This window comes from Micropterus salmoides, unplaced genomic scaffold (assembly GCF_014851395.1).
Source record: "Micropterus salmoides isolate LMB-PRFRI ecotype aquatic unplaced genomic scaffold, ASM1485139v1 Ms_hic_scaffold_23, whole genome shotgun sequence".
Lineage (NCBI taxonomy): Eukaryota > Metazoa > Chordata > Actinopteri > Centrarchiformes > Centrarchidae > Micropterus > Micropterus salmoides.
This window is the reverse complement of record NW_024041484.1, coordinates 21,459,461-21,475,155: the sequence shown is the minus strand read 5'-3', so window position 1 is coordinate 21,475,155 and position 15,695 is coordinate 21,459,461. Positions and strand designations below refer to the sequence as shown.

The following is a 15,695-nucleotide window of genomic DNA, read 5'->3' as shown; positions in this document are numbered from 1 at the left end:
ACTCTGCTTGCAGGTTGACAACAATAACAAAAACAGACTTTTCTTGTAATAGCACAACTCGGTCATCCCTTTATTTTACTAAATACCCTCTGGGTTCAAAACAGAGAAATGCATATGGTCTTATTTATAAAACTGTCTTTTTATATGGAAGATATTTCTGTCTCAAACAGAATTTACACCCAAGCGTTTACGCACACTAAACATGCAACAATTACGAGGTTGCAATGGGGCCACCTAATTTTCATTTCCATTATCTGTGTAGCTCAGTGAACACAGCAAATTACTACATTGCCACTATTGGGGAAAAATAGATAATGTTCCCAACAATGCCATCTGTTATACTTAGTTTAAGTTACATACCCTCTTCCTCCATTCCTTTGGAATTCCAGTAGGGAGCCTAGCCACTGCTTTAAGGGCATCGTACCACTGTGGGGAAGAAAACAGTGTAACGCAGTGGTACAATATTAATAAAAATAGTGCTCAGTATTTTCACAAACACATTTACACAGAACAACAAGAGTTAAAAGAAGCAGTAAAACAGTATTAGACATATTGGAGCTCACACTGAACCAGTGGGTAGGAGCATATTTTCAGAGTGCGTACCTGCTGGAATCCATTCTTTCCCAGTGATGGTTCAATGGTAAACTTCAGCCGTGTGTCAACTCCTACAGAGAGACAGAGACACCTGGTCAAACCAGATCTGGGTGACTAGCACTGTACTGGTCAACATCCCAAAGTTTACAAAATGACTGTAGAGAAGATGTCAGACTGAAATTTTGAAATATCTGTTTAAAATTAAACACAAACCAATTATTATATACTTATTATATTTTACTTTGTATATGTGGATAGTATACTGTGTATAGTGTTTACTGTGTATACTAGGAAACTAGTCCTTCAGGGTGAATCTTATCTAGAAAATAACACAACTCTGAAATAATCAAAGCACGTTGAGAGTGAACACAATGTAAGTATCATATAGTCTGCGTCATTACAATCTTACAATGTTTCATTGATTTGACATATTGCTTCACTAATGCAGGATGTACTGTGATATTGTCACTCAATGAGGAATATTAAGGAGATAATCACATATCATAACACATCTACATGAAATGGCATAAATTAACTTCTAGCCGATCAGATATAATGAATGACCAAAGTTACAACCAGTGACGAGGCAGACAGACACAGAAGGAAATGTATGGCCCCTTAAGCTAATAATTAAATGACTAATATAAAAAAGCAGCATTAACCCCTTTTTATAAAACTTGAATCAAATTCCTCCTATAACTAATAATTCAACACTTTTCAAAATACACAACCCAATATAACTTTGTAAAATGTCACAGAACCACAAACTGCAGCCTTCAAAATATCAATTACGTTGATTTAAACTCCTCAACTTGTTATGACCCTGGGGTCACATCTGTCATTTGTTTTTGTCACACCCTGCCAGCTGTTCTCCTCCTGTGTGTGTGTGTGTGTGTGTGTACATATTGTCTGTACAACTAGCATTTTAAAGTAGGAGTGAGAAGCCCTTTTCTGTTTGAGTACCTTTTTCCTCCTGTTTTTTGTAATAGAAGCCTGGGTTAGAGCTTTATCTTTTCTTTACATTTTGTTTTGGTTTTATTGTGGGCACTGCTCAATCTCTGAATAAATAAAAAAAAGTTGTAATTCCCTTTGTTCTCTGGCCTTGCTTGGGAGTGGGAGAAGTGGGGAGCCACACTTTGTGGCATCCACGAATCAGAATCAGAAGGAGCTTTATTGCCAAGTAGTCTTTTACACATACGAGGAATTTGCTTTGGTGATAAGGTGCTACATGTAGACATACATACGGTTGACATAAATAAATCTAGAAATATATAAATATGGAAAAAAACTGAATGCAAGTCATATAAGAATAATAAAAGAATAGAGAAAAATAATACGCAGAGAAAGAACAACGTCGCAGATATTTACATGTGAATTATTCTGGGTTTGTGTTGTGCAGACGTATTGCAACGGAAGAGAATATTGTGTACATAAATATATAAATTGACAATATAAAAATATAGAACAACAACGATTAACAATTAACAACAAATATGTGCAATGTTCCAGGTTTGTGCATGATATGAAATCAAATAAAATTAAACATTCATATTTGTATTATTTGAAAACATGTATGAAGGCAGGATTATTGCAGAATGGTAATATTAGACTGTCTTAGCTACGTGAACCTAAAGTGTAAAGTGACTATCACAATGTGGATTTTCTTGTTTAATATTAAAGCTAGCTAAGGGGGAATTGATGTATATTCCAAACCAAAAGGTATAAAAAGCTGCTCCTCAGATGCACATGAAAATACAATACCATCTAAATTAAAACAATATACAATCAACATGCAGCCATTGGATTAATGTTTCAAAACTGCCAGTCTATACAGGAAAACCTTTTGACTATGTGGCACTGACTTTATACTGAGAGCGAGTTTGTTCCACATTGTTGGAAACAGTACAAGCATGACCCCCTTTGTCTTGTAAAGTGTTGCTGCAAAACCGTAGGGGTTTAAACCATAAGGGAGTCCAAGTGGCTTAGTTTCTACATAAGATGGCATCAATGGCTGCTTTTGCTGACCCAATAGGCCTACTATAAATGCAATAATGATAATTTAATTTGAAAAAACCGACCACAGGAAGCTCTGTGACTGTTTGTGACCTGTACATTATGCCCCTATGTATATACTTGTATTTAACTTATATTTAACCATTTTTATTATAAGAAAAAATAACATATTTAAGGCTATAGTTCTCATCTGAAATCAGATTTCTGAACAGTTTGCAGCTCTGAGTCGCTGTCCTTTTCCGCGTGGTGCTGAAACCGCGTTTCAATTTCCGCTTCAGTGCAAATCGTGCAGAATCTCTTTGCGCGCACACACAAGCATCTTTAGGGAATATTTAACGACGTGGGATAAACCCCGGCGAGGACCAAACGGAAATGAAACTTTGATCTGAAGTTAAGAGGGAAGGTCCTGACATGTTTCGGCTCTGGGCCGACAGCTCCGACTGCAGCCATTACTCTCCCTTCCGCTCTCCAACAGAGGAGGCTTTACTCGGTCATTTCACCGGCTGCCGATCGCACTTTAAGTACGAACAATGTTTCACTACAATAAAACACCTCTTATGAAAGATAAAATATGTTTAACCTGCATGCTCTGCCTCTGTGGTTTTGTCCTGCGCCATGCTGGAAGAACGCCGCTTTATTCTGCGGATTCCTCTCGGAGCTTTGGGAGAGGATTAACACGGAAAACCCTCCTACTTCCCTGTCACACATTAGACCAACATAACCGACGCACAACTTAACCATGGTTGGCAACATTTTTGTGGTCAGAGGCCACACTCCATCTTAATAGGTGATGTTTAATCTCTCAAGAGATGCAATTAATTGTAATGAATCCAGCTAATATAGAGGGTACTGGAGTAGACCAAAGGAAGGACGGAGAGAAGGAACACAAAGGAATAGAGGGAGCAAAGTATTAAGGAATGAGAGGAAGGAAGGGGAGAAAGAAAGAAAGGAAAGAGAGGAAGGTAGAAAAGGAATGGAGGAGAGTGAAGGGAAAGGAGCAAGGGAGTAAAGGAGGATGGAACGAAGGAAGGACAGAAGCTAAGAAGATGGAGGGTGAACTGTGAACTCTAAATCATTCAAGATGTGCAGCCTTTGGAAACAATGTTATTAAGTATTTAAGTGTTGACATTTAGTTAGAGTACAAATAAATCAACATTAGCAGATAAATATCTGAGAAATGGATGGATAGGTTGTTATCAGTGTTTCAGCAGCTAAACCAGCACAAAATCATAAAATATCACAAAACATGCAATAGCCTATATATGCAACTTTCCTTCCATTCAGTGTTCTTGTCTTTATTTATTTATAACACTAGATGTATGGCTTTAGTTTTCATTAAGCCAAAAAAGCTCTCGTTTGTATTTATTGCACTTTATTGCATCAGTTTGATCATTAAAAAAAAAGTGTATAATATTTCTTTCGTTAACTGCAGAGCAACCGAACATGAGACCAAAACAAGAAGAGGCCAGGAGCCCTGATCAAATCACAGCCCATCAACAGCTAACAAACAGCACTGGTTGGTGTGATGGGTCTCTAAAATCTATTTTTTAAATTACTTGTCAAAAATATATGCATGTCAGCAAAACGTCACTAGAAATCTGACTGTTTTTACTGGCTACATATCTACTGCATCAGGGGTGTCCATCCACAAATAAGAAGCGAAGGTTGGAGTGAGAACTGATATATATCTCTGTATGATACATTATTGGATGTATGAAATCAAACCTGCAACTTATCACCCTGTATGCTCTCATGATTTGATTTTGAACTCTTTGGAGTCAGGTTTAATTCAACTTCTGTTGAAAACTGGTTCATTGACAACTTAACGGGGAAAAAATATTAGATCATTGCTTTGTACATTCATGAAATTTTTTGTATTGTAGCAAAAGAAAGGAATTTAGCAGCTGGTTCAACAGTCGGTTAAAACAAGTTATGCACTTTTTGGGAACAGGCCATAATTACTTTAAAATGTTATTGGTGTTAAAGGCTGACATGAAAATTATGCCTGATACATAATGGTTTGATCCAATATAATATCAATCTAATGTGCTCAAACATATAAATTTCCTGCCACTTTTAGGTGCAGCACAAGATGACACTGACTATAAATCAGAGGAGGCCTGTTTAAGCAGTAAAAAGAAGAGGAAAATGAGATTATTTGAATGAGAACAGTAGGCTGCAGCCACAGGATGAGCAAAATGTGCCCCTATAAAACCATGGGCTTATATATAATTTACAATATTGACCAGAATAAGATCTTCCCATTCATCCCTGCAGGGTACCACTTCCTGATATTGCTTCAAACTAAATGATGAACAATGCCATGCAGCGCTTTTGCCCCATAGACCTATTAAAGAGTGTCTGATCCGGGTCACCTGGCTCTAAGGTGCAGAGCAGCCGGGGCGCACTCCTGGATATCCCGTTCCGTTTCTTCAGGACGTTGCTGATGATGTTACCGACCCCTCCCGATCCCTGCTGCCGCTGCTTCACGCTCGCCCTCGGCCTCCTGCCGGCGGCGGGGAGCCGCTCCTGTCTCATGGGGAATCAAACCGTTCGACCAGTTCAATCACCTCATTTTGTTTTTTGTTCCACTTCAATAATCCTTCCGTTGCCTTCCTCGTTGGTGGAGATGAGCCAGAGACGCAGCTGCTCCTCTAAACGCTCTCCTCCAAGACGTTTAAAATTAATCGATTAAACCGATTGCCGTGTGTCAGATCTCTTCCGGTGATCGCTTCTGTTTCCGACTTATAGGCTATGCCCGGAGAAACGACAGACCTTAACATTCATTATTCAGCGGTAAAGCAAAGGCTCGTTCAAGCGGCTCAAACATCTACATAAAATATGATTTAGAAAATGCCAAAAATAGCGGCTCGGTTCAGGAGGAAGGAACCGTTTCTGCTGCTTGTGGTCGGGAGTGCTGCTGATGCTGCACACCTCCTCATCCTCCTCCGGTTTGGCGTCACCAGGAGGAGGCGCGAGGTTGGAGGGATGCGGTAGGATGGAGAGAGACACGCGGGGAGGAGATAGAGGAGGATGAGGTAATGGTGGAAGCGAGGACAGGAAACGAGAAAGAGAGAACAGCAGTGGGGTTTTTTTTTTGTTTGTTTCCTTCTCTCACTCAATAAATAATCACAACCTGTAAGTAAATATATGCTGAGTGGAAAATCAGACTTAATGGGCTTAGACAGGATCATTATCCAGCAAGCTACTGAATATAAATCAAATTAAAGCTCTACATAAGTCTGTTCAGAGGTGAACACAGTAGAGAGGAGATATAAGAAGCAGGGACATTTTTATTTCCTCATCAGAAACTATACATTAAAAAAAATATATGTGACATGAAAAAGGATCCTACTGCAAAATGAGGTGAGAAAGAATGCATTTATTGTTTTCTTAATAAAATTATAGATTCACAGCTAAATGACGGACTGAGATTTATATACAAATTGTTGGGGACACCTCTGAGGTCAGGTCCTGCAGGCAAAATGATTGCCCTGACTAAATCTGCACCAATCAGAGGAGCAGACATAGAAAAGGATTTAAGGATTAATCATTTAGATTACTATTTAAAAGGAAAAAAGCCCCCAAAATCCCTGGTTGTAGCTTCTCAAAAGTGATTTTTTTTAGTTGTCTTGTGATAGTTGAATACTGAATTTCTGCGCTTGTTCTATCCAATCCACAGCCCAAAACTCTTCTGCTCAAAATGGACTCTGGGAACCTTTAAATCATTTTATAAAACAAACAACTCAAGCAAACTATCAGCAGATTAATCGATAACTATAATAATAGTCAGTTGCTGTTTATTAAAACTGTGTATACTATATGGAAGAGGAGCGCAGCCTTGATTGCTGATAACTTTGTTGTGTCAAGATACCAAATCCCATGCAAAAGATTTTTTGTGAAATTTGGCTAAAATCAGATTCATAAAATAAGTGTCTTGCCAATTCTGATGTTAAAAATTGAATAACTGAGATTTTAAAAAGAGTCACAGCCAAACTCACACTTCTAAAATGGACTAAAATGTTTGACAAGAGAAGATGATTCACCAAAGGGGGGTTAAATATCCTCAGCTCGGGATTCAAATAAGAAATGTTGCCTCAAAAAGATAAAATAAAACATAACTATACTAACCCTGAAATGTAAGACTGCAGTTGGTGATCACACAGCATCAAACACCTTGCTTGAAAAAATGGAGAGCAATTAAAGAAATGACGTTTGCAATCCAAATCGATGATGCACGACATTATGATTCAGTCTTACAGGTGCAGTAAGTGCTTCCTGAACAGAACACACAACCAGTCTTTATGACAGTCTAAATCAATATCTGCTAATAACATAAAATAAGCCCTTGATGATAATGGCCCATAACCAGTAATGCATCATTATAATTTATCTTTTCACCATAGATGTTTCAATTGGATGCTCTAAAAGCTCTAATTCGTTTTCCATCATGAAAATTTAGGCTAACTTACTCGATCTTTACTGTCAAACACAGACACGGAGACCAAAAATTACACCCGAACATTTTGCTAGGAGAGCTAACATAGCATTTGGTTTTACAAAGCAATGTTTAAATCAAGCCTGATGTTGCGTTACACACCATAATCAACTGAAGTTGGTTGTTTAGCGCTTTGTGTGTCACTTGCGAGGTGGAGACTGTTCTAACATGGGAACAAAATCCCAGAGACAGGCAGTCTTTGTAGTTTCAACAGCGGCGATGTTGCCTCGACAGTATGTTCCCTCCTGAGCTTACTCTATAATGCCAGCAGCTGTGTGAAATACTGGCTTTACTAGAACTATTGGCACAATCTGGCCATAAACCTGTGTGTAAATGCCTCCAGCGCTGAAAAACACATGCATTTTATTTGTATACTCTACCTCCTTGTGAGCCATCATGCTGCATGTTGACAGAACAGAACAGTGAACCATCAAAGCAAAATAACCACACAGATGTAGACACACAAATCCCTTCAAATATATTAAAACTTTCTTCATATCTGGAAAGAGTTCAAGAACAATCAACCACAAAAACTGAACCACTCGAAGCACCTGTGGAGAGAATCCTTTCTGTTCATTATGAGAATAAAAGGCTGATTATAAGGCTATTTGTGTGACAGGGTTCATTGTCAAGACATGTCAGCTGGCAATTTCCAAAAAAAATAAAAAATAAAAGTAAAATAATTCCCAAATATGTTGACTGAGAATGAGGCTTAATCCAAAATCTCTTCCCTGGAAAAATTCTCTTTATAAACTACTTCCAAACGTCTCTTACATAACAGAACAGTCTGTTGAATTTAAATTATTTTACATGGTGTTTGGTGTAGAAGGGAACAGAGACTGGGATATGGAAATGAACATACAGAATTCGCCCATACTCATGCAATTTGGGCTATGTCATAGTCCATTATGCAAATTTGAGAGCTATTTTCATACTACATGTGATATGACAACTAGGACATGGGTCATAGTGTACAAACCTACATATCTATAGTGCCTTGCAAATGCATTCGCGCTTCATGAAATGTTGTACTTTTTATTGTGCCTCGAAGCTATTTCCACGTGTTTACGCTAGATCTTCAGCCTGTGATGGTTTGTAAAGCATCTGAAGGTTATCAAAGATATGTCAGATACATAAAACTAAAATAAGGAAGGAATCCATTTAGCTGTGGGCTAAACGGCTCCTTTGAAAATCACGTAACGGTATTATGCCGTTTTTCTATTACCAGTACCAGCTCTACTCGCCTTGACTCGACTCGACTCTATTTGACTCGTCCTCTGTTTTGCAGATAGTACCCTAAGATAGTACCCCTACACATAGACAGTATATAAAGATGGATGACATGACAGCCAAAACATATTGATCGCCCCCCGGTGCCTGGCTGCAGTATAGGTCATAAACCCCCTGTCATGTTAGAGGAGGGGACATGAGCCAAACAAAAGAAATCTAAATCACACATCAAAAACATTTGTCCCAGATATGGTTTAGGTAAGTTAAGTTGTTCTTATCACGCTGATGTATGTTAAAGTGTTTTCTGATAAGTTTAGTTTTAATAAGTTATTTGACGCTATAAAAAGTGAGTTTCATGTAATGCTGAGCAATAAAATAATGATAATTTCTCTATTAAGATATATTTTTGTTGAGGAAAAGGGACTAAAAAAAGATTCTACTTGATTTTACTCATGCATATTTGTTGAAAAAGATTATATTATTATTGTTTTGAATGTCCTTCCTAAGATTAGTGAAGTGATCCACTGTTTGGCATCAAGTGTTTGTTCTGACCGTAAAGAAAAGTTTAAAACCACAATTAACCATCTGGTTTCTTCAACTTTCACTCAGGAGAAGAAAAAAAAAATCAGCTGTTAAAGAAATAGTGATCTGACATTTATCAATATCAAATGATGGGTTTTTTTCCAACATATCGCCCAGCCCTAGTTTCACGTCCCGCTTCAGGTTGTGTCAACCGGGTTTATGGGCAGGTCCTCAACCCTGATCACTACTGCACAGACTCCACCGCCCAGACGTCACCGGCGCAATATGGCAGCGCCCATTTCCAAGATCTTTTGGCTGTGACACGTCCATTTTTATATACAGTCTGATTCCAAAATTGGATTTCAGGAGGAACAAAATTTAAGCAGACCAAACAAACTAATTTGCTTCTACAATAAAAGTAGTAGTTGAAGTTGTGTCATGCTATTTCTTCCTGAGACAATGAAAACTAAGTATAGAAAAGAGGGGGGAAACTAGTGACTCATAAAATGTGTGAATTCAGGCACTCATATGTTTGTGAACTTACCTGATGAAGGTATAGGCTGATAGGAAAGTACAGGCTCCGCAGTTAAAGCTTTTTAGATGTTCATAAATCATTTAAATCATAAGAAGACAGTATTATTATTATTACAGTAATTTCACTACAATTCCAGGCCTCCAAAAGCACCAGTAAATGTCTAGGAATACTAGGTCTGTACAAATAAACAAAATGTTCTGAAAATCACAATATGGCCTACTGCAATTTTCAAATCGCAAGAGGTGGAATATAATAAAATACCATTTTAAATTAAAATTGTCATACTGCAGACATGTCATGGCCTACACATCATATTCTAATGACTTGTTTGGTACAGATCCTTGCAAAATCACACCATAATGATTTAAATATGTTTTTCAGTGAAAATGAGAATAATTATATAAAAATGATCATTCCCTTCAATATCACAAATCATATCGAAATTGCAATATCATTCAAAATAATGAAAGTTAGATATTTTTCTAAATCGTTCAGCCCAAAGGAAAACCTCCTGACAATCTACTTAAGACCTTCTTCTTCTTTAGTATTAAAGCACAGAAAGAACCGTGTATTCTTACGTCGTTTTTGTGAGACAGCCTGAAGGCAAGCTGTTATGATGTCGTAGTTCTTCTGCAGTTTGTGGCAAAGTCGGTCCCGTCTCCTCAGCTGGCGAATCAGCTTGGCCGACTGCAGGCCTGAACGATATTTGACCTCCTGGATGATTGAACGCAGCTCCTCCGGGGCTGAAAAGGCAAAAAGAAAGATACAAAGAAACAACATGTTTAATCAGAGCTGCCATAGCACTGATGTAATGTTTTTTCTAAGGTTTTTCTGTTGTTTTTCCAAAGGGGCCAAACGGTCAAAAAAACTCAAATGAAACTCAAAATCTAGTAAAAAAGTTGAAAAACCTAAATCTAAAATAGAAGCTCTTTTCCCACTCAGATCCACATGAACAAGCTGAAAGGTTCAGGTAAGGTAAGGCTCATGTTCTTTATTTAAAGTTTCTATGAAGTGCAAATAGCCCTGTATTTGTATGATAGATAACCTGTTTCAGATTCACAGCATTCATTCAGGTCTAAACCATGATGTTTTCTAAATAAAGCTTCTTGATATAGTTTAAAAGAACACGTGATGTTTGCACTTGACTGTCAGATCAGAATATCACAGTCAATTTGTCTGTTTTCCAAGCTGCAGGCAAAATGAAAACCAGAATAAACACACACACTCCCCTCCCACTTATAGAGACAAAACATTTTAGGTTGAAGAAAAAGATTTTCATCTGAAGGCGACACAGATCAGAGGCATAAACAGACCTGTGGGACAGAGTTCACCACTGTGTTTGTTATTTTATTTTGCATGTGTGTAAAATAAAAAAGGCTCAGTGTTCAAATTATGGTGAAATTTTAAGCTGTTTAAATTTTTTTCTGGGACAACTTAACTCAAACCAGTAATAACAATAACAAAAACAACAACTTCTGCTACAAATGAGGCAGTCTGGCATGATGAAAACAAATATTATCTCTCTGTATTTTAAGTTAAAATGACAATGTCGGCCCCTATTTTCACATAGTTTGGGGTCAAAAAGACTAGTAGGTACAAAAGGTTTTGGAATATGTGCAGTAGCTGGCTGCAGCCGGTAGCTACGACCCAGCTGCAGTGGCTGCAACGTATTCTTTCGAGGGAAATTGCGCCCATCAAAACTACATCCACAAGAAGTACTTCTTTTTGACACCGACATGCTCAGACTGTTATACCAGGTTCCTGACAACATCTTGGAAAGGATCCCTACGAGTGACTCCTGGTAACACCCACAAGAAACAAAAGTCTCGCAATGAAAGTTAAAGCTATGAAATATCGTGAGAGTTATTGTAGGAAATGCCGGAGGAAACATGAGTCAGAGCGGGAGAAAGGAGTTTGTTGTGTACTTAGAAGACCTGCTTATTTGTGAACAACAAACTCCTCTCTCCCACTCTGACTCATGTTTCCACTGTTCCACTGTCTTCCTGCAACAACTCGTCCTTGATACGTGGCAATGGCACAATGGATAACACTATGCCTTTGGTGTGAGAGACCCGGGTTCAATCCCCCACTGTGACCCATCCACCACTATGTCCCTGAGCAAGACGCTTAATTCCGTAGTTGCTCCAGAGGCGTCCAACCTTTGACATGTATAGCAATTGTAAGTCGCTTTGGATAAAAGCGTCAGCTAAATGAGTAAATGTAAATGATACGTGGTAAGGGAGTTAAATATACAAAAATAAACAATCTGCCCAAGCACTCACTTTGCATGGGCATTTCTCATAATCTTAAAGTTTAATAAAGATTAAACAAAGAACCAACTATTTCAAACAAATGACAGATTATTCAATAATAAAAATAGTCACTGTTGCATTTCAATATTATCATCTTCCTTAGAAGTTTTCATATTACAGCTCTTCCATCCAGAGGTCAAAGGTCATGGTCAACTACAGACAGGGCCCATTTGGTGGCAGGATCTCCCTCAGGGACACTTCAGCAACGTAAGAAGCTTCCTTTTATATTATATCACACTGCTGAACCGGTCACATACCAAAGGAGACCTAAAGGTCGTCGAATTGGTCATTAATCCCTGACTAAACACATTAGAAGTATTCACATGTTTAAGCTTTGAGGTATTATCGTTATCGTTTCCTCTCCCTGAGTGGCAGCCCTCTGCACTGTTTAACTTGACCGAGCCTCACATGTGTAGAAAGCAAACACTGAACTCACGGGCCCGGCTGTGTTTACTGTAGGACTCCCCCCTGACAGAGGAAACAATGATGGCGTGGCACTCACAGTAACATGCCTGGCAAGACTCCGAGGCGACGCCGTAGCACACAGTGAGGAGCAGTGAATGAGCTGTCAGCACGCTGAGTGTGTTTGCGCACGTGAGGGTCGTCTCTAGCAGTGAAACTAATCAGTGTGTCTGTTTGTCAGCTTCTCCTGATATCTGATTACAGTGAACCCTTGCAGACACGCCAGCTACATATTTTTTATAAACAAATTACCTAAAAAAGGCACACACCATTTCATTTTCACTCCTACTTTTTGCTGTCTGTCTCTAAGAAAAAAAAACAGTACTGTAACTGTGCATATACATACAGTTTATTAAATTGATTTATGATTTATTACCTCTAGTCATTTCCAACACAAAGTTATTCACAATTAATTAATTATATTTTTTAAGGGATGCAATAGCCCAGGTATCAGCAGATGTCACAAGTGCATAATATTAAAAGTTTCTTTGTCAATATCATAATAAAACTCTAGTATTTCTACTATTGGTACATTTATTCAGTCACAAATCTTTCAACACCACAGCAATTCCTGGTGCAGAATACTGTCCAATTTATCTCTTTAGTGAGATCCACTCAGAGAGGCAGCTGACTTTAAAAACTCAGCAAATATCCTGAGTCTGTATTGGAAGAGAAAATGGTGGATCGTTTCATCATCAATTTTACATCTTTATGATAAACATTTGTATCCGATAAGCAACTTCCTTCAGTTCAGCTGCTACCATAAATGTATTTTGTATATTTTGTATTTTTTTTTTTTTTTTATTCCTGTAGTCACAGCTTTGTTAGTGCATACAACTCCTCTGGCCACAGGAGAGTAAACAAAACCCTCTGTGGTAAATGTGTTGAGGTATTTGAACATCTATGCTGCCTGAACATACAGTATTTATGTGGGTGATGACAGTGTGTCAGCCATGCAGCGGAGGTGCCACCTTTGGTACATCTGCAACATGCTGTTTGTAAGCGGCATATTGTTTGCCAATAGTAAAAAGTGGCAGCCAGTTTCTAATCTCAGCACTACTGCAATCAGTGAACTAAATTAATTCATCATTTTAAATGAAAAAATAGTTTAATTAGTTTCTACAACAGCTGGATTTGTGAAAGCCAAGATGTGGACAACCTTCACTATAATGGATGCCACAGAGCACAGAAACATACAAAGAGGATCATTTGAATCAAGGGCAATTAATATAATGAACTAACAGCACAAAAGTATATCACTTTGCACTTGTATCAGTGTTTGCATAATATATTAATTTCAATTACAATTTTTAAATTATGCCTCACCCATTAGACCAATTTAAAGCTCTGCACTGGGTATTGCTGGTGCAACAGGCTGCTGGTGCACAGTGTAGATGAGTTATAATGCCATAAACCTTTAAGCTGACATGTTTTAATCACCAATATCATATCCTAATACCAGCCCTAAAATCGATTAGTGAAAATCAGCTTAATTTATTTGTTTAATTATAACAGCCAGGCCTTTACAAATAATCAACGCCCCTGAACACAAACACTCCTCACCTTTCTGGGCCAGGTAGTTCATCTGATGCCTCCTTGTGTGCTTCTCCTGGAGCTCCTGGAGGAAGCTGGACCCGGAGTAACTGCGCCCCAGAAAAGCATCAGATCCGGACGCCTCGGTGGAGCTGTCCCAGCTGTCCATATTCCTCGCGCTGCCTCCACTGTACGTCTCATAAAGCTCCACCAACAGACAGTCCACTATGGAAGTCCTCGCAGCTTTAAATCCGTCTCCCTGCGGGTGAGAGTCGCTCTCTCCGGCGGCAGGCGGAGCTCCGTGCTCGCTGAGGACCTGCTGTCCCGGAGGTGATGATGTGTCATTAGGTGACTCAGCGGCGGGGATCCTCCACTGCTGGAAGCCGGAGAAATCATCCTGGAAGGAGGCGACAGTGTTGACAAAAACGCCGCTCTCGTCCTCGGAGCACATGCCGCCGTCGCATATGTCAACTTCCAAAAGTTCATTCCCGTTTAATTTCACCTCCGTCGCCATTTTATTTTCCATTAGTAGCCAACTAGCCCAAATTATCTCCCCGTAGCTGTAATCAGCTGTGAGTTGTCGGTTGCCACTTTTCCGGGCAACATCGGTGAAAAGTTGGAAAGTTTTCTTTGAGCGTCTCGAGGAGGATAGAGTTCCTGGAGCAGTCCATTCCTCTCCTCAGGAAGGTGGAGATCCGTCTGACAGCTTGCGCTTTCCTTCCTGAATGTTCCACATTCGAGCTCCCTGCCTCCCCCTCCGGGACGGAACAATGGATCAGTCCACCGTGCTGAACTTCTCAACGGCTGCTAAACTTTCTTCAGGTCGCGCGACAGGTGCAACAGGCGCACGGAGATGGCGGATTGACCAATCACAGAGGAGCCTAAAGAATCTCGACCAATCCGCTTCCTTGTTTTAGGATGTTTTGTGCGGCTGTAACATTGGCAGCATTTAACAGTATTTCATGTAGAAAACATCCCTAATTTAGGAAATAAGAACTACAAAAACACACTTTAAAAATACTCTGTTAAAAGTCCTTTTCAAGAGTCTGACCTCTGATTGTGACTTTAGTAAAAGTATAATCTAATATTAAAAGTACTCAATGAAGAAAATGGTCAATTAGATTATTATTACTAATGCATTAATGTAAAAGCAGGATTTTACTGTTACAGTTGGTTGAGGTGGAGCTATATTTGAATTGGTTTGTATCAGATTGCAGCTAATGATTATTTTTCATTATAGATTAATCTGCTGATTATCTTCTTCATTAATCGGTTTCTAAAAGAGTCTGAAAATAGTAAGAAATGCCATCACAGTTACCAAGAGCCCAAAGTGACACCTTCACAATGCTTTGTTTTGTTCAACCAAAAGTCCAAAACTCAACATTATTAACAATAATTTTAAATAATTAAATGCAAAAGCAGTATATCCTGACATTTGAGAAGCTTGAACCATGATTTTTTTTTTGACTAAAGAATGTTGCTCGAAATACTAAACTCAAAATAGTTGCCATTTAACTTTCTGTCACTTGACTAATTGATGACTACTTGTCTATTGGGTGTTTTAATTTATATCAAAGCATCACATTTTATAAACTCTTTGTATGTCTTGAATGCAAAAAGCTTGATTTGTAAAGTGTCTAACTTAAGCTGTCAGATAAATAAAAGTAAAAAGTATAATATTTCCCTTTGAATTGTTGTGGAGTAGAAGTAAAAAGTGGAATAAAAAGAAAAGACTTAAGTAATATACATGTACCTCAGATTTGTACTTAAGTAGGCGTATAGTACATTTACTTAGTTAGATTCCACCACCAGAAAACGACAGGATATAACATAAACATATCAATAAACTCAAACTGCAAGGCTCACAGCAGATTTTAGGTAATAAATCTCTAGTTAAATGTGTATTTTAGTATTGGTGGTTTTTAAACACACATTTGTATGCTTGTTGGAAAGCAAGATGAGACAAAAACAAACTTAAAGGTAGAAAACTGCTCGT

The 15,695-nt window shown here is 38.5% G+C and overlaps 1 protein-coding gene across 5 annotated transcripts in view; it reads right to left on the bottom strand.

Annotated features, from left to right (window-relative positions):
* tbc1d30 (TBC1 domain family, member 30) overlaps positions 1-14,582 on the bottom strand; it is a 72,644-nt gene extending 58,062 nt beyond the window's left edge. For 2 of the 5 annotated variants that reach the window (XM_038738580.1, XM_038738579.1), the window contains exons 1-4: positions 13,730-14,582; positions 9,971-10,135; positions 604-665; positions 361-426 (exon numbers count right to left, since the gene is read on the bottom strand). In XM_038738580.1, the coding sequence (XP_038594508.1) occupies positions 361-426; positions 604-665; positions 9,971-10,135; positions 13,730-14,225 (789 nt within the window). In that variant the 5' untranslated portion in view covers positions 14,226-14,582. Of the gene's footprint in view, positions 1-360; positions 427-603; positions 666-4,982; positions 5,648-9,970; positions 10,136-13,729 lie in introns of those variants that run through there. The other 3 variants (XM_038738581.1, XM_038738582.1, XM_038738583.1) reach the window with 3 other exon arrangements.
* Positions 14,583-15,695: the final 1,113 nt, after the last annotated feature.